Source organism: Oncorhynchus mykiss, chromosome 14 (genome assembly GCF_057628025.1).
Source record: "Oncorhynchus mykiss isolate SJ-2025 chromosome 14, ASM5762802v1, whole genome shotgun sequence".
In the NCBI taxonomy this organism is placed as follows: domain Eukaryota; kingdom Metazoa; phylum Chordata; class Actinopteri; order Salmoniformes; family Salmonidae; genus Oncorhynchus; species Oncorhynchus mykiss.
In genome coordinates this window covers 41495130-41516085 of record NC_143035.1, presented here as the reverse complement: position 1 = coordinate 41516085, position 20956 = coordinate 41495130, and the positions used below count along the sequence as shown (strand labels likewise).

The window sequence follows — 20956 nt, the reverse complement described above, 5'->3', positions numbered from 1 at the left end:
GTGTGTGTGTGTGTGTGTCTCTGTGTGTGTGTCTCTGTGTGTGTGTGTCTATGTGTGTGTGTGTGTGTGTGTGTGTGTGTGTGTGTGTGTGTGTGTGTGTGTGTGTGTGTGTGTGTGTGTGTGTCTCTGTGTGTGTGTGTGTGTGTGTGTGCAGGATGATTTGCAGAATGGAAGCGGTTCTTAGCCCCACTGTGTGGTGTTCAACAGGAGAGGAACAGAGGACGCCCCAGTCTGGTGCAGGGGAGGAACACCCCAGGGGGTCTGTGGAGGTGAGAATACCTGTGTCTTTATACATGTGTGTGCCAAGTTGGGCAGTACTTCTGTTACACTGAAACATGTATTTCAATTACTTCTGAGTATTTAGTAATTTGTATGACACTGGACTGAAATGCACTGGACTGAAATGCACTGGACTGAAATGCACTGGACTGAAATACACTGGACTGAAATGCACTGGACTGAAATACACTGGACTGAAATACACTGGACTGAAATACACTGGACTGAAATACACTGGACTGAAATACATTGGACTGAAATACACTGGACTGAAATACACTGGACTGAAATACATTGGAGAAATACACTGGACTGAAATACACTGGACTGAAATATACTGGACTGAAATACATTGGACTGAAATACACTGGACTGAAATACATTGGACTGAAATACATTGGACTGAAATACACTGGACTGAAATACACTGGACTGAAATACATTGGAGAAATACACTGGACTGAAATACATTGGACTGAAATACATTGGAGAAATACACTGGACTGAAATACACTGGACAGAAATATACTGGACTGAAATACATTGGAGAAATACACTGGACTGAAATACACTGGACTGAAATACACTGGACTGAAATACATTGGAGAAATACACTGGACTGAAATACACTGGACAGAAATATACTGGACTGAAATACACTGGACTGAAATACACTGGACTGAAATACACTAGACTGAAATACACTAGACTGAAATACACTGGACTGAAATACACTGGACTGAAATACACTGGACTGAAATACACTAGACTGAAATACACTGGACAGAAATATACTGGACTGAAATACACTGGACTGAAATACACTGGACTGAAATACATTGGAGAAATACACTGGACTGAAATACACTGGACAGAAATATACTGGACAGAAATACATTGGAGAAATACATTGGACTGAAATACACTGGACTGAAATACATTGGACTGAAATACATTGGAGAAATACACTGGACTGAAATACATTGGAGAAATACACTGGACTGAAATACACTGGACAGAAATATACTGGACTGAAATACATTGGACTGAAATACACTGCACTGAAATACACTGGACTGAAATATACTGGACTGAAATACACTGGACTGAAATACACTGGACTGAAATGCACTGGACTGAAATACACTGGACTGAAATACACTGGACTGAAATACACTGGACTGAAATACACTGGACTGAAATACATTAGACTGAAATACACTGGGCTGAAATATACTGGACTGAAATACACTGGACTGAAATGCACTGGACTGAAATATACTGGACTGAAATACACTGGACTGAAATACACTGGACTGAAATACACTGGACTGAAATACACTGGACTGAAATACACTGGACTGAAATACATTGGACTGAAATACACTGGACTGAAATACACTGGACTGAAATACATTGGAGAAATACACTGGACTGAAATACACTGGACTGAAATATACTGGACTGAAATACATTGGACTGAAATACACTGGACTGAAATACATTGGACTGAAATACACTGGACTGAAATACACTGGACTGAAATACATTGGAGAAATACACTGGACTGAAATACATTGGACTGAAATACATTGGAGAAATACACTGGACTGAAATACACTGGACAGAAATATACTGGACTGAAATACATTGGAGAAATACACTGGACTGAAATACACTGGACTGAAATACACTGGACTGAAATACATTGGAGAAATACACTGGACTGAAATACACTGGACAGAAATATACTGGACTGAAATACACTGGACTGAAATACACTGGACTGAAATACACTAGACTGAAATACACTAGACTGAAATACACTGGACTGAAATACACTGGACTGAAATACACTGGACTGAAATACACTAGACTGAAATACACTGGACAGAAATATACTGGACTGAAATACACTGGACTGAAATACACTGGACTGAAATACATTGGAGAAATACACTGGACTGAAATACACTGGACAGAAATATACTGGACAGAAATACATTGGAGAAATACATTGGACTGAAATACACTGGACTGAAATACACTGGACTGAAATACATTGGACTGAAATACATTGGAGAAATACACTGGACTGAAATACATTGGAGAAATACACTGGACTGAAATACACTGGACAGAAATATACTGGACTGAAATACATTGGACTGAAATACACTGCACTGAAATACACTGGACTGAAATATACTGGACTGAAATACACTGGACTGAAATACACTGGACTGAAATGCACTGGACTGAAATACACTGGACTGAAATACACTGGACTGAAATACACTGGACTGAAATACACTGGACTGATACATTGGACTGAAATACACTGGGCTGAAATATACTGGACTGAAATACACTGGACTGAAATGCACTGGACTGAAATATACTGGACTGAAATACACTGGACTGAAATACACTGCACTGAAATACACTGGACTGAAATACATTGGACTGAAATACACTGGGCTGAAATATACTGGACTGAAATACACTGGACTGAAATGCACTGGACTGAAATATACTGGACTGAAATACACTGGACTGAAATGCACTGCACTGAAATACACTGGACTGAAATACACTGGACTGAAATACACTGGACTGAAATATACTGGACTGAAATACATTGGACTGAAATACACTGGACTGAAATGCACTGGACTGAAATACACTGGACTGAAATACACTGGACTGAAATACATTGGAGAAATACACTGGACTGAAATACATTGGACTGAAATACACTGGACTGAAATACATTGGAGAAATACACTGGACTGAAATACATTGGAGAAATACACTGGACTGAAATACACTGGACTGAAATACATTGGACTGAAATACACTGGACTGAAATACACTGGACTGAAATACATTGGACTGAAATACACTGGACTGAAATACATTGGACTGAAATACACTGGACTGAAATACATTGGACTGAAATACACTGGACTGAAATACACTGGACTGAAATACACTGGACTGAAATACATTGGACTGAAATACACTGGACTGAAATACACTGGACTGAAATACACTGGACTGAAATATACTGGACTGAAATACACTGGACTGAAATACATTGGATAAATAAATTTAGTAAATAAACAATTTAACCCAATGTTGTATTGCTGATTCAACTTGTTAGCCAGGGTTTGTGAAGATAACCAAGAATTCTACGATGTTCAGATGAGACTGAAATAAGGTGACGATTAACGTTGACTGCTATTGATGTAAAAGATTACCAGGTCTTTAAGAGTTTATTCGGAAGATAACAGCTCTATAAACTCTCTTCCGTGGTGCCCTGACTTTCTAGTTAATTACATTTACATGATTAGTTCAATCAGGTAATATTAATTACAGAGAAAGGATTGCATTAGGAGTGTGTTAGTATCCAGGGTGTGTTAGTATCCAGGGTGTGTTAGTATCCAGGGTGTGTAACACTGAGTGCGTTAGTATCCAGGGTGTGTTATCAACCAGGCTGTGTTAGTCACCAGGGTGTGTAATACTGAGTGTGTTAGCATCCAGGGTGTGTTAGTATCCAGGGTGTGTTAGTATCCAGGGTGTGTTAGTATCCAGGGTGTGTAATACTGAGTGTGTTAGTATCCAGAGTGTGTTAGTATCCAGGGTGTGTAATACTGAGTGTGTTAGTATCCAGGGTGTGTTAGTATCCAGGGTGTGTAATACTGAGTGTGTTAGTATCCAGGGTGTGTTAGTATCCAGGGTGTGTAATACTGAGTGTGTTAGTATCCAGGGTGTGTAACACTGAGTGTGTTAGTATCCAGGGTGTGTAACACTGAGTGTGTTAGTATCCAGTCTCACCTCCCTCCATCTCTCATGGCCAGAGGATGCTACACTGCTCCCTCTCTTCGCCCTCATTCCCTCTCTCTCTCTGTGTGTGTGTGATGCTGCGTTGCCCTCTGTCCCTCCAAACATCCTGTTGTTAGTCCACACACACTCCTCTCCTCACACAGACCTAGAAATATCCCCGGGCAGACACACACTCACACAAAACTTGCCACACACACAAACATGCTCACTCTCTCTCACACAGAAATAGCCACATGCACATTTGCAGCCTCATCTCCCTGTATATGAAGAAAGAAAACAATGTTTTATACGCAACAAAACTACTAAACTATCTAGAACTACAAAACGATCTTGAATTACACAACTTTCTAAACGAATAAACTATCTAGAACTACAAAACAACAAATCAATCTAGAACTACAAAACTACAAAACTACATAACTGTCTATTACTACAACTACCAGTGGTGGAAAAAGTACCCAATTGTCATACTTGAGTAAAAGTATAGATACCTTAATAGAAAGTTAAAGTCAAAGTATTTGGTTCTAAATGTACTTCAGTATCAAAAGTAAAAGTAAAAATATAAATAATTTCAAATTCCTTCTATTAAGCAAAGCAGACAGCACCATTTTCTTGTTATTAAAATTTACAGATAGCCAGGGGCACACTCCAACACTCAGACATTATTTACAGATAGCCAGGGGCACACTCCAACACTTAGACATTATTTACAGATAGCCAAGGGAACACTCCAACACTCGGACATTATTTACAGATAGCCAGGGGCACACTCCAACACTCAGACATTATTTACAGATAGCCAGGGGCACACTCCAACACTCAGACATTATTTACGGATAGCCAGGGGCACACTCCAATACTCAGACATTATTTACAGATAGCCAGGGGCACACTCCAACACTTAGACATTATTTACAGATAGCCAAGGGAACACTCCAACACTCGGACATTATTTACAGATAGTCAGGGGCACACTCCAACACTTAGACATTATTTACAGATAGCCAGGGGCACACTCCAACACTTAGACATTATTTACAGATAGCCAGGGGAACACTCCAACACTCGGACATTATTTACAGATAGTCAGGGGCACACTCCAACACTCAGACATTATTTACGGATAGCCAGGGGTACACTCCAACACTCAGACATTATTTACAGATAGCCAGGGGCACACTCCAACACTCAGACATTATTTACAGATAGCCAGGGGCACACTCCAACACTCAGACATTATTTACAGATAGCCAGGGGCACACTCCAACACTCAGACATTATTTACAGATAGCCAGGGGCACACTCCAACACTCAGACATTATTTACAGATAGCCAGGGGCACACTCCAACACTCAGACATTATTTACAGATAGCCAGGGGCACACTCCAACACTGACATTATTTACAGATAGCCAGGGGCACACTCCAACACTCAGACATTATTTACAGATAGCCAGGGGCACACTCCAACATTCAGACATCATTTACAGATAGCCAGGGGCACACTCCAACATTCAGACATCATTTACAGATAGCCAGGGGAACACTCCAACACTCGGACATTATTTACAGATAGCCAGGGGCACACTCCAACACTGACATTATTTACAGATAGCCAGGGGCACACTCCAACACTCAGACATTATTTACAGATAGCCAGGGGCACACTCCAACACTCAGACATTATTTACAGATAGCCAGGGGCACACTCCAACACTCGGACATTATTTACAGATAGTCAGGGGCACACTCCAACACTCAGACATTATTTACAGATAGCCAGGGGAACACTCCAACACTCAGACATTATTTACAGATAGCCAGGGGCACACTCCAACACTTAGACATTATTTACGGATAGCCAGGGGTACACTCCAACACTCAGACATTATTTACAGATAGCCAGGGGCACACTCCAACACTCAGACATTATTTACAGATAGCCAGGGGCACACTCCAACACTTAGACATTATTTACAGATAGCCAGGGGCACACTCCAACACTTAGACATTATTTACAGATAGCCAGGGCACACTCCAACACTCAGACATTATTTACGGATAGCCAGGGGCACACTCCAACACTCAGACATTATTTACAGATAGCCAGGGGCACACTCCAACACTCTGACATTATTTACAGATAGCCAGGGGCACACTCCAACACTCAGACATTATTTACAGATAGCCAGGGGCACACTCCAACACTGACATTATTTACAGATAGCCAGGGGCACACTCCAACACTCAGACATTATTTACAGATAGCCAGGGGCACACTCCAACACTCAGACATTATTTACAGATAGCCAGGGGCACACTCCAACACTCAGACATTATTTACAGATAGCCAGGGGCACACTCCAACACTCAGACATTATTTACAGATAGCCAGAGGCACACTCCAACACTCGGACATTATTTACCCGTTGACGATGAGTATGATGGGGATGGTTACCGTTGACGATGAGTGTTATGGTGATGGTTATGGTGATAGTTACCGTTGACAATGAGTGTTATGGTGAAAGTTACCGTTGACGATGAGTGCTAAGGTGATAGTTACCGTTGACAATGTGTGTTATGGTGATGGTTACCATTGACGATGAGTGTTATGGTGATAGTTACCGTTGACGATGAGTGGGATGGTGATGGTTATGGAGATAGTTACCGTTGACAATGTGTGTTATGGTGATGGTTACCATTGACGATGAGTGTTATGGTGATAGTTACCGTTGACGATGAGTGGGATGGTGATGGTTATGGTGATAGTTACCGTTGACGATGAGTGTTATGGTGATGGTTACCATTGACGATGAGTATTATGGTGATGGTTACCATTGACGATGAGTGTTATGGTGAAAGTTACCGTTGACGATGAGTGTTATGGTGATAGTTATGGTTGTGGTTGTGTTTTACAGGTGTGAGTGTGTCTTACAGGTGTGGGTGTGTCTTACAGGTGTGGGTGTGTCTTACAGGTGTGGGTGTGTCTTACAGGTGTGGGTGTTTGTCTTCCAGGCGTTGGGTGCTGTTGAGGCCACAGGGGCTCCATGCCCTCCACTGCCAGGTGATGTTGGGGGCGGGGAGTCCGTATCCTGTACAGATGAGGGTCTGTCTGCTGCCACGACTATACGGGTTAGAGGGTGTCGCTATTTCCTTCTCATGGATCTGAGGGGGGACTGGGGTGGGTTGGGGGGGGGGGTAGAATGACGGGGGGAGACTCTAATCAGGGTATCAGACCATGGTCAAATACATAAATCTAATATTAACAAATGCTTGATATAGCTTGAACCTTTTGGGAATATTCCATTTGATTTATTGAACCTGGCAACTAGAGTGTGTGTCTGTTCACATACACAGCTGAGAATGTGTGTTCAACTACACCACTGAGAGTGTGTTCAACTACACCACTGAGAGTGTGTTCAACTACACCACGAGAGTGTGTTCAACTACACCACTGAGAGTGTGTTCAACTACACCACTGAGAGTGTGTTCAACTACACCACTGAAAATAGTTTGATGGTGAGCCTTCTACCCACAGGTGCTTTGTTTATTTGTAACTGTTTCTTGTTATTTGTTTATTTGTTACCCTTGACGATGAGTGTATTGGTGATAGTTACCATTGACGATGAGTTTGATGGTGGTAGTTACCGTTGGCGATGTGTGTGATGGTGATAGTTACCGTTGACGATGAGTGTGATGGTTATAGTTACCATTGACGATGAGTGTATTGGTGATAGTTACCATTGACGATGAGTTTGATGGTGGTAGTTACCGTTGGCGATGTGTGTGATGGTGATAGTTACCGTTGACGATGAGTGTGATGGTTATAGTTACCATTGACGATGAGTGTTATGGTGATCGTTACCATTGACGATGAGTGTTATGGTGATAGTTACCATTGACGATGAGTGTTATGGTGATAGTTACCGTTGACGATGAGTGTTATGGTGATAGTTACCGTTGACGATGAGAGTTATGGTGATAGTTACCATTGACGATGAGTGTTATGGTGATAGTTACCGTTGACGGTGAGTGTGATGGTGATAGTTACCATTGACGATGAGTGTTATGGTGATAGTTACCTTTGACGATGAGTGTTATGGTGATAGTTACCATTGACGATGAGAGTTATGGTGATAGTTACCGTTGACAATGTGTGTTATGGTGATCGTTACCATTGACGATGAGTGTGATGGTGATAGTTACCATTGACGATGAGTGTTATGGTGATAGTTACCGTTGACGATGAGTGTTATGGTGATAGTTACCATTGACGATGAGTGTTATGGTGATAGTTACCGTTGACGGTGAGTGTTATGGTGATAGTTACCATTGACAATGCTTGTAATAGTTATACAGTTGAAGTCAGAAGTTTACAAACCCCTTAGCCAAATACATTTAAACTCAGTTTTCACAACTCCTGACATTTAATCCTAGTAAAAATTCCCTGTCTTAGGTCAGTTAGGATCACCACTTTATTTTAAGAATGTGAAATGTCAGAATAATAGTTGAGAGAATGATTTATTTCAGTTTTTATTGGGGCAGAAGTTTACATACACTCAATTAGTATTTGGTAGCAGTGCCTTTAAATTGTTTAACTTGGGTCAAACATTTCGGGTAGCCTTCCACAAGCTTCCCACAATAATTTGGGTGAATTTTCGCCCATTCCTCCTGACAGAGCTGGTGTAACTGAGTCAGGTTTGTCGGCCTCCTTGCTTGCACACACTTTTTCAGTTCTGCCAACACATCTTCTATAGGGTTGAGGTCAGGGCTTTGTGATGGCCACTCCAATACCTTGACTTTGATATCCTTAAGCCATTTTGTCACAATTCTGGAAGTATGATTGGGGTCTTTGGACCAAGCTTTAAGACTGATGTCTTGAGATGTTTCAATATATCCACATAATTTTCCTACCTCATGATGCCATCTATTTTGGAAAGTGCACCAGTCCCTCCTGCAGCAAAGCACCCCCACAACATGATGCTGCCACCCCCGTGCTTCACGGTTGGGATGGTGTTCTTCGGCTTGCAAGCCTCCCCCTTTTTCCTCCAAACAGAACAACGGTCATTATGGCCAAACAGTTTTATTTTTGTTTCACCAGACCAGAGGACATTTCTTCAAAAAGTACGATCATTGTCCCCAAGTGCAGTTGCAAAACGTAGTCTGGCTTTTTTATGGCGGTTTTGGGGCAGTGGTTTCATCCTTGCTGAGCGGCCTTTCAGGTTATGGACTTGTTTTACTGTGGATATAGATACTTTTGTACCTGTTTCTTCCAGCATCTTCACAAGGTCCTTTGCTGTTGTTCTGGGATTGACTTGCACTTTTCACACCAAAGTACGTTCATTTCTAGGAGACCGCATCTCCTTCCTGAGCGGTACGACGACATGGTGTTTATACTTGCATACTATTGTTTGTACAGATGAACGTGGTACCTTCAGGAGTTTGAAAATTGCTCCGAAGGATGAACCAGACTTGTGGAGGTCTATACTTTTTTGTTCTGAGGTCTTGGCTGATTTATTTTGATTTTCCTATGATGTAAAGCAAAGAGGCACTGAGTTTGAAGGTAGACCTTGAAATATATCCACAGGTACACCTCCAATTGACTCAAATCATGTCAATTAGCCTGTCAGAAGCTTCTAAAGCCATGACATAATTTTCTGGAATTTTCCAAGCTGTTTAAAGGCACAGTCAACTTAGTGTATGTAAACTTCTGACCCACTGGAATTGTGATTCAGTAAAATTTAAGTGAAATAATCAGTCTGTAAACAATTGTTGGAAAAATTCCTTGTGTCATGCACAAAGTCGATCCTAACCGAATTGCCAAAACTATAGTTTGTTAACAAGACATTTGTGGAGTGGTTGAAAAACTATTTTTAATGACTCCAACCTCAGTGGATGTAAACTTCTGACTTCAACTGTTGTTATCGTTGACGATGAGTGTTATGGGGATGGTTACCGTTGGCAATGAGTGTTATGGTGATAGTTACCGTTGACGATGAGTGTGATGGTTATGATGACAATTACTGTTGACAATGAGTGTTATGGGGACGGTTACCATTGGCAATGAGTGTTATGGTGATAGTTACCGTTGATGATGATTGTGATGGTTATGATGACAGTTACTGTTGACAATGAGTGTTATGGGGACGGTTACCGTTGGCAATGAGTGTTATGGTGATAGTTACCGTTGACGATGATTGTGATGGTTATGATGACAGTTACTGTTGACAATGAGTGTTATGGGGACGGTTACCGTTGGCAATGAGTGTTATGGTGATAGTTACCGTTGATGATGATTGTGATGGTTATGATGACAGTTACTGTTGACAATGAGTGTTATGGGGACGGTTACCGTTGGCAATGAGTGTTATGGTGATAGTTACCGTTGACGATGATTGTGATGGTTATGATGACAGTTACTGTTGACAATGAGTGTTATGGGGACGGTTACCGTTGGCAATGAGTGTTATGGTGATAGTTACCGTTGACGATGAATGTGATGGTTATGGGGATGGTTACCGTTGATGATGAGTGTGATGGTGAGTCTCCTCTCCAGCGGGGAGGCGGTGTTCTTGAGGAGGACGGTGTAGTTCCCAGCATCCTCAGGGTGAACGTCTCTGATCTCTAAGTTATAGTGCTGATGGAGACGCATCCTGTTGAACTCTGGACGACGGCTGATCAACTTATCACCTTTATACCTGAGAGAACATCCAAACAAAAAGGAATACAAAGTTGAACTTGATATAGCAAGGTATTGTAGCAAATAAGTATTGTAAAATACATGCATCAGAAACAGGGTACACTTTGGGATTTGTCTGATCAATATCAGCAAGCTAGAATAGCTAACTGCAGCAAAATATCTAGCTAGCTGATTGGCTAAACAGAATGTCAGCACGCTTTTGTCCAGCAACAAACCTGGTTCTGAAAGATGAATTTAGAGGGCGTCCTCACAACAAAGTGACAACATTATGAAGACAAATGTTCCATATCAGATAGTTAATGTTCCATATCAGATAGTTAATGTTCCAGATAGTTAATGTTACATATCAGATAGTTAATGTTCCATATCAGATAGTTAATGTTCCAGATAGTTAATGTTCCATATCAGATAGTTAATGTTCCAGATAGTTAATGTTCCATATAGTTAATGTTCCATATCAGATAGTTAATGTTCCATATCAGAGAGTTAATGTTCCATGGCAGATAGTTAATGTTCCATATCAGATAGTTAATGTTCCATATCAGATAGTTAATGTTCCATATCAGATAGTTAATGTTCCATATCAGATAGTTAATGTTCCAGATAGTTAATGTTCCATATCAGATAGTTAATGTTCCATATAGTTAATGTTCCATATCAGATAGTTAATGTTCCATATAGTTAATGTTCAATATCAGATAGTTAATGTTCCATATCAGATAGTTAATGTTCCATATAGTTAATGTTCCATATCAGATAGTTAATGTTCCATATCAGATAGTTAATGTTCCATATAGTTAATGTTCCATATCAGATAGTTAATGTTCCATATCAGATAGTTAATGTTCCATATCAGATAGTTAATGTTCCATATCAGATAGTTAATGTTCCATATAGTTAATGTTCCATATCAGATAGTTAATGTTCCATATCAGATAGTTAATGTTCCATATAGTTAATGTTCAATATCAGATAGTTAATGTTCCAGATAGTTAATGTTCCAGATAGTTAATGTTCCATATCAGATAGTTAATGTTCCAGATAGTTAATGTTCCAGATAGTTAATGTTCCATATCAGATAGTTAATGTTCCATATCAGATAGTTAATGTTCCATATCAGATAGTTAATGTTCCATATAGTTAATGTTCAATATCAGATAGTTAATGTTCCAGATAGTTAATGTTCCATATCAGATAGTTAATGTTCCATATCAGATAGTTAATGTTCCAGATAGTTAATGTTCCATATAGTTAATGTTCCATATCAGATAGTTAATGTTCCATATCAGATAGTTAATGTTCCATATCAGATAGTTAATGTTCCATATCAGATAGTTAATGTTCCATATCAGATAGTTAATGTTCCAGATAGTTAATGTTCCATATAGTTAATGTTCCATATCAGATAGTTAATGTTCCATATCAGATAGTTAATGTTCCAGATAGTTAATGTTCCATATCAGATAGTTAATGTTCCAGATAGTTAATGTTCCAGATAGTTAATGTTCCAGATAGTTAATGTTCAATATCAGATAGTTAATGTTCCATATCAGATAGTTAATGTTCCAGATAGTTAATGTTCCATATCAGATAGTTAATGTTCCATATCAGATAGTTAATGTTCCATATAGTTAATGTTCAATATCAGATAGTTAATGTTCCAGATAGTTAATGTTCCAGATAGTTAATGTTCCATATCAGATAGTTAATGTTCCATATCAGATAGTTAATGTTCCATATCAGATAGTTAATGTTCCATATCAGATAGTTAATGTTCCATATAGTTAATGTTCCATATCAGATAGTTAATGTTCCATATCAGATAGTTCATGTTCAATATCAGATAGTTAATGTTCCAGATAGTTAATGTTCCATATCAGATGGTTAATGTTCCATATAGTTAATGTTCCATATCAGATAGTTAATGTTCCATATCAGATAGTTAATGTTCCATATCAGATAGTTCATGTTCAATATCAGATAGTTAATGTTCCATATCAGATAGTTAATGTTCCAGATAGTTAATGTTCCATATCAGATAGTTAATGTTCCATATCAGATAGTTCATGTTCAATATAAGATAGTTAATGTTCCAGATAGTTAATGTTCCATATCAGATAGTTAATGTTCCATATAGTTAATGTTCCATATCAGATAGTTAATGTTCCATATCAGATAGTTAATGTTCCATATAGTTAATGTTCCATATCAGATAGTTAATGTTCCAGATAGTTAATGTTCCAGATAGTTAATGTTCCAGATAGTTAATGTTCCATATCAGATAGTTAATGTTCCAGATAGTTAATGTTCAATATCAGATAGTTAATGTTCCATATAGTTAATGTTCCAGATAGTTAATGTTCCAGATAGTTAATGTTCCATATCAGATAGTTAATGTTCCATATAGTTAATGATCCATATAGTTAATGTTCCATATAGTTAATGTTCCATATCAGATAGTTAATGTTCCATATCAGATAGTTAATGTTCAATATCAGATAGTTAATGTTCCATATAGTTAATGTTCCATATAGTTAATGTTCCATATCAGATAGTTAATGTTCCATATCAGATAGTTAATGTTCCATATAGTTAATGTTCCATATCAGATAGTTAATGTTCCAGATAGTTAATGTTCAATATCAGATAGTTAATGTTCCATATCAGATAGTTAATGTTCAATATCAGATAGTTAATGTTCCATATAGTTAATGTTCCATATAGTTAATGTTCCATATAGTTAATGTTCCATATCAGATAGTTAATGTTCCATATAGTTAATGTTCCATATAGTTAATGTTCCATATCAGATAGTTAATGTTCCATATCAGATAGTTAATGTTCCATATAGTTAATGTTCCATATCAGATAGTTAATGTTCCAGATAGTTAATGTTCCATATAGTTAATGTTCCATATCAGATAGTTAATGTTCCATATCAGATAGTTAATGTTCCATATAGTTAATATTCAATATCAGATAGTTAATGTTCCATATAGTTAATGTTCCATATCAGATAGTTAATGTTCCAGATAGTTAATGTTCCATATCAGATAGTTAATGTTCCATATCGTTAATGTTCCATATAGTTAATGTTCCATATCAGATAGTTAATGTTCCATATCAGATAGTTAATGTTCCATGGCAGATAGTTAATGTTTCAGATAGTTAATGTTCCATATCAGATAGTTAATGTTCCAGATAGTTAATGTTCCATATAGTTAATGTTCAATATCAGATAGTTAATGTTCCATATAGTTAATGTTCCATATCAGATAGTTAATGTTCCAGATAGTTAATGTTCCATATAGTTAATGTTCCATATCAGATAGTTAATGTTCCATATCAGATAGTTAATGTTTCAGATAGTTAATGTTCCATATCAGATAGTTAATGTTCCAGATAGTTAATGTTCCATATAGTTAATGTTCAATATCAGATAGTTAATGTTCCATATAGTTAATGTTCCATATAGTTAATGTTCCATATCAGATAGTTAATGTTCCATATCAGATAGTTAATGTTCCATATAGTTAATGTTCCATATCAGATAGTTAATGTTCCATATCAGATAGTTAATGTTCCAGATAGTTAATGTTCCATATCAGATAGTTAATGTTCCAGATAGTTAATGTTCCATATAGTTAATGTTCCATATCAGATAGTTAATGTTCCAGATAGTTAATGTTCAATATCAGATAGTTAATGTTCCAGATAGTTAATGTTCCATATAGTTAATGTTCCATATCAGATAGTTAATGTTCCATATCAGATAGTTAATGTTCCATATAGTTAATGTTCAATATAGTTAATGTTCCATATCAGATAGTTAATGTTCCATATCAGATAGTTAATGTTCCAGATAGTTAATGTTCCATATCAGATAGTTAATGTTCCATATCAGATAGTTAATGTTCCAGATAGTTAATGTTCCATATCAGATAGTTAATGTTCCATATCAGATAGTTAATGTTCCAGATAGTTAATGTTCCATATCAGATAGTTAATGTTCCAGATAGTTAATGTTCCATATCAGATAGTTAATGTTCCAGATAGTTAATGTTCCATATCAGATAGTTAATGTTCCATATAGTTAATGTTCCATATAGTTAATGTTCCATATCAGATAGTTAATGTTCCATATCAGATAGTTAATGTTCCATATCAGATAGTTAATGTTCCATATCAGATAGTTAATGTTCCATATCAGATAGTTAATGTTCCAGATAGTTAATGTTCCATATCAGATAGTTAATGTTCCATATCAGATAGTTAATGTTCAATATAGTTAATGTTCCATATCAGATAGTTAATGTTCAATATAGTTAATGTTCCATATCAGATAGTTAATGTTCCATATAGTTAATGTTCCATATCAGATAGTTAATGTTCCATATCAGATAGTTAATGTTCCATATCAGATAGTTAATGTTCCATATAGTTAATGTTCCATATCAGATAGTTAATGTTCCATATCAGATAGTTAATGTTCCATATCAGATAGTTAATGTTCCATATAGTTAATGTTCCATATCAGATAGTTAATGTTCCATATAGTTAATGTTCCATATCAGATAGTTAATGTTCCATATCAGATAGTTAATGTTCCAGATAGTTAATGTTCAATGGCAGATAGTTAATGTTCCATATAGTTAATGTTCCATATCAGATAGTTAATGTTCCATATCAGATAGTTAATGTTCCATATCAGATAGTTAATGTTCCATATAGTTAATGTTCCATATCAGATAGTTAATGTTCCATATAGTTAATGTTCCATATCAGATAGTTAATGTTCCATATCAGATAGTTAATGTTCCATATCAGATAGTTAATGTTCCAGATAGTTAATGTTCCATATCAGATAGTTAATGTTCAATATCAGATAGTTAATGTTCCAGATAGTTAATGTTCCATATAGTTAATGTTCCATATCAGATAGTTAATGTTCCAGATAGTTAATGTTCCATATAGTTAATGTTCCATATCAGATAGTTAATGTTCCATATCAGATAGTTAATGTTTCAGATAGTTAATGTTCCATATCAGATAGTTAATGTTCCAGATAGTTAATGTTCCATATAGTTAATGTTCAATATCAGATAGTTAATGTTCCATATAGTTAATGTTCCATATAGTTAATGTTCCATATCAGATAGTTAATGTTCCATATCAGATAGTTAATGTTCCATATAGTTAATGTTCCATATCAGATAGTTAATGTTCCATATCAGATAGTTAATGTTCCAGATAGTTAATGTTCCATATCAGATAGTTAATGTTCCAGATAGTTAATGTTCCATATAGTTAATGTTCCATATCAGATAGTTAATGTTCCAGATAGTTAATGTTCAATATCAGATAGTTAATGTTCCAGATAGTTAATGTTCCATATAGTTAATGTTCCATATCAGATAGTTAATGTTCCATATCAGATAGTTAATGTTCCATATAGTTAATGTTCAATATAGTTAATGTTCCATATCAGATAGTTAATGTTCCATATCAGATAGTTAATGTTCCAGATAGTTAATGTTCCATATCAGATAGTTAATGTTCCATATCAGATAGTTAATGTTCCAGATAGTTAATGTTCCATATCAGATAGTTAATGTTCCATATCAGATAGTTAATGTTCCATATAGTTAATGTTCCATATCAGATAGTTAATGTTCCAGATAGTTAATGTTCCATATAGTTAATGTTCCATATCAGATAGTTAATGTTCCATATCAGATAGTTAATGTTTCAGATAGTTAATGTTCCATATCAGATAGTTAATGTTCCAGATAGTTAATGTTCCATATAGTTAATGTTCAATATCAGATAGTTAATGTTCCATATAGTTAATGTTCCATATAGTTAATGTTCCATATCAGATAGTTAATGTTCCATATCAGATAGTTAATGTTCCATATAGTTAATGTTCCATATCAGATAGTTAATGTTCCATATCAGATAGTTAATGTTCCAGATAGTTAATGTTCCATATCAGATAGTTAATGTTCCAGATAGTTAATGTTCCATATAGTTAATGTTCCATATCAGATAGTTAATGTTCCAGATAGTTAATGTTCAATATCAGATAGTTAATGTTCCAGATAGTTAATGTTCCAGATAGTTAATGTTCCATATAGTTAATGTTCCATATCAGATAGTTAATGTTCCAGATAGTTAATGTTCAATATCAGATAGTTAATGTTCCAGATAGTTAATGTTCCATATAGTTAATGTTCCATATCAGATAGTTAATGTTCCATATCAGATAGTTAATGTTCCATATAGTTAATGTTCAATATAGTTAATGTTCCATATCAGATAGTTAATGTTCCATATCAGATAGTTAATGTTCCAGATAGTTAATGTTCCATATCAGATAGTTAATGTTCCATATCAGATAGTTAATGTTCCAGATAGTTAATGTTCCATATCAGATAGTTAATGTTCCATATCAGATAGTTAATGTTCCATATAGTTAATGTTCCATATCAGATAGTTAATGTTCCAGATAGTTAATGTTCCATATAGTTAATGTTCCATATCAGATAGTTAATGTTCCATATCAGATAGTTAATGTTTCAGATAGTTAATGTTCCATATCAGATAGTTAATGTTCCAGATAGTTAATGTTCCATATAGTTAATGTTCAATATCAGATAGTTAATGTTCCATATAGTTAATGTTCCATATAGTTAATGTTCCATATCAGATAGTTAATGTTCCATATCAGATAGTTAATGTTCCATATAGTTAATGTTCCATATCAGATAGTTAATGTTCCATATCAGATAGTTAATGTTCCAGATAGTTAATGTTCCATATCAGATAGTTAATGTTCCAGATAGTTAATGTTCAATATCAGATAGTTAATGTTCCAGATAGTTAATGTTCCATATAGTTAATGTTCCATATCAGATAGTTAATGTTCCATATCAGATAGTTAATGTTCCATATAGTTAATGTTCAATATAGTTAATGTTCCATATCAGATAGTTAATGTTCCATATCAGATAGTTAATGTTCCAGATAGTTAATGTTCCATATCAGATAGTTAATGTTCCATATCAGATAGTTAATGTTCCAGATAGTTAATGTTCCATATCAGATAGTTAATGTTCCATATCAGATAGTTAATGTTCCAGATAGTTAATGTTCCATATCAGATAGTTAATGTTCCAGATAGTTAATGTTCCATATCAGATAGTTAATGTTCCAGATAGTTAATGTTCCATATCAGATAGTTAATGTTCCATATAGTTAATGTTCCATATAGTTAATGTTCCATATCAGATAGTTAATGTTCCATATCAGATAGTTAATGTTCCATATCAGATAGTTAATGTTCCATATCAGATAGTTAATGTTCCATATCAGATAGTTAATGTTCCAGATAGTTAATGTTCCATATCAGATAGTTAATGTTCCATATCAGATAGTTAATGTTCAATATAGTTAATGTTCCATATCAGATAGTTAATGTTCAATATAGTTAATGTTCCATATCAGATAGTTAATGTTCCATATAGTTAATGTTCCATATCAGATAGTTAATGTTCCATATCAGATAGTTAATGTTCCATATCAGATAGTTAATGTTCCATATAGTTAATGTTCCATATCAGATAGTTAATGTTCCATATCAGATAGTTAATGTTCCATATCAGATAGTTAATGTTCCATATAGTTAATGTTCCATATCAGATAGTTAATGTTCCATATAGTTAATGTTCCATATCAGATAGTTAATGTTCCATATCAGATAGTTAATGTTCCAGATAGTTAATGTTCAATGGCAGATAGTTAATGTTCCATATAGTTAATGTTCCATATCAGATAGTTAATGTTCCATATCAGATAGTTAATGTTCCATATCAGATAGTTAATGTTCCATATAGTTAATGTTCCATATCAGATAGTTAATGTTCCATATAGTTAATGTTCCATATCAGATAGTTAATGTTCCATATCAGATAGTTAATGTTCCATATCAGATAGTTAATGTTCCAGATAGTTAATGTTCCATATCAGATAGTTAATGTTCAATATCAGATAGTTAATGTTCCAGATAGTTAATGTTCCATATAGTTAATGTTCCATATCAGATAGTTAATGTTCCATATCAGATAGTTAATGTTCCATATAGTTAATGTTCAATATCAGATAGTTAATGTTCCAGATAGTTAATGTTCCAGATAGTTAATGTTCCATATCAGATAGTTAATGTTCCAGATAGTTAATGTTCCAGATAGTTAATGTTCCATATCAGATAGTTAATGTTCCATATCAGATAGTTAATGTTCCATATCAGATAGTTAATGTTCAATATAGTTAATGTTCCATATCAGATAGTTAATGTTCCATATAGTTAATGTTCCATATCAGATAGTTAATGTTCCATATAGTTAATGTTCAATATCAGATAGTTAATGTTCCAGATAGTTAATGTTCCATATCAGATATTTAATGTTCCATATAGTTAATGTTCCATATCAGATAGTTAATGTTCCATATAGTTAATGTTCCAGATAGTTAATGTTCCAGATAGTTAATGTTCCATATCAGATAGTTAATGTTCCATATCAGATAGTTAATGTTCCATATCAGATAGTTAATGTTCCATATCAGATAGTTAATGTTCCATATCAGATAGTTAATGTTCCATATCAGATAGTTAATGTTCCAGATAGTTAATGTTCCATATAGTTAATGTTCCATATCAGATAGTTAATGTTCCATATCAGATAGTTAATGTTCCAGATAGTTAATGTTCCATATCAGATAGTTAATGTTCCAGATAGTTAATGTTCCAGATAGTTAATGTTCCAGATAGTTAATGTTCAATATCAGATAGTTAATGTTCCATATCAGATAGTTAATGTTCCAGATAGTTAATGTTCCATATCAGATAGTTAATGTTCCATATCAGATAGTTAATGTTCCAGATAGTTAATGTTCCATATCAGATAGTTAATGTTCCATATCAGATAGTTAATGTTCCATATAGTTAATGTTCCATATCAGATAGTTAATGTTCCATATAGTTAATGTTCAATATCAGATAGTTAATGTTCCATATCAGATAGTTAATGTTCCATATCAGATAGTTAATGTTCCAGATAGTTAATGTTCCATATCAGATAGTTAATGTTCCAGATAGTTAATGTTCCATATAGTTAATGTTCCATATCAGATAGTTAATGTTCCATATCAGATAGTTAATGTTCCATATCAGATAGTTAATGTTCCATATAGTTAATGTTCCATATCAGATAGTTAATGTTCCATATCAGATAGTTAATGTTCCATATAGTTAATGTTCAATATCAGATAGTTAATGTTCCATATAGTTAATGTTCCATATAGTTAATGTTCCAGATAGTTAATGTTCCATATCAGATAGTTAATGTTCCAGATAGTTAATGTTCCATATCAGATAGTTAATGTTCCATATCAGATAGTTAATGTTCAATATCAGATAGTTAATGTTCCATATAGTTAATGTTCCATATAGTTAATGTTCCATATCAGATAGTTAATGTTCCAGATAGTTAATGTTCCATATCAGATAGTTAATGTTCCATATCAGATAGTTAATGTTCCATATCAGATAGTTAATGTTCCATATAGTTAATGTTCCATATCAGATAGTTAATGTTCCAGATAGTTAATGTTCAATATCAGATAGTTAATGTTCCATATAGTTAATGTTCCATATAGTTAATGTTCCATATCAGATAGTTAATGTTCCAGATAGTTAATGTTCCATATCAGATAGTTAATGTTCCAGATAGTTAATGTTCCAGATAGTTAATGTTCCATATCAGATAGTTAATGTTCCAGATAGTTAATGTTCCATATCAGATAGTTAATGTTCCAGATAGTTAATGTTCCATATCAGATAGTTAATGTTCCAGATAGTTAATGTTCCATATCAGATAGTTAATGTTCCATATAGTTAATGTTCCATATCAGATAGTTAATGTTCCATATCAGATAGTTAATGTTCCATATCAGATAGTTAATGTTTCAGATAGTTAATGTTCCATATCAGATAGTTAATGTTCCAGATAGTTAATGTTCCATATAGTTAATGTTCCATATAGTTAATGTTCCATATCAGATAGTTAA

General features: G+C 35.1%; 1 protein-coding gene across 2 annotated transcripts in view; it reads right to left on the bottom strand.

The window, feature by feature from the left end:
• LOC110487799 (vascular endothelial growth factor receptor 3) overlaps positions 1 to 20956 on the bottom strand; it is a 220239-nt gene that overhangs the window by 85208 nt on the left and 114075 nt on the right. For both annotated transcript variants that reach the window (XM_090198927.1, XM_090198929.1), the window contains exons 9-10: positions 10648 to 10826; positions 7121 to 7304 (exon numbers count right to left, since the gene is read on the bottom strand). In XM_090198927.1, the coding sequence (XP_090055053.1) occupies positions 7121 to 7304; positions 10648 to 10826 (363 nt within the window). The remainder of the gene's footprint in view (positions 1 to 7120; positions 7305 to 10647; positions 10827 to 20956) is intronic.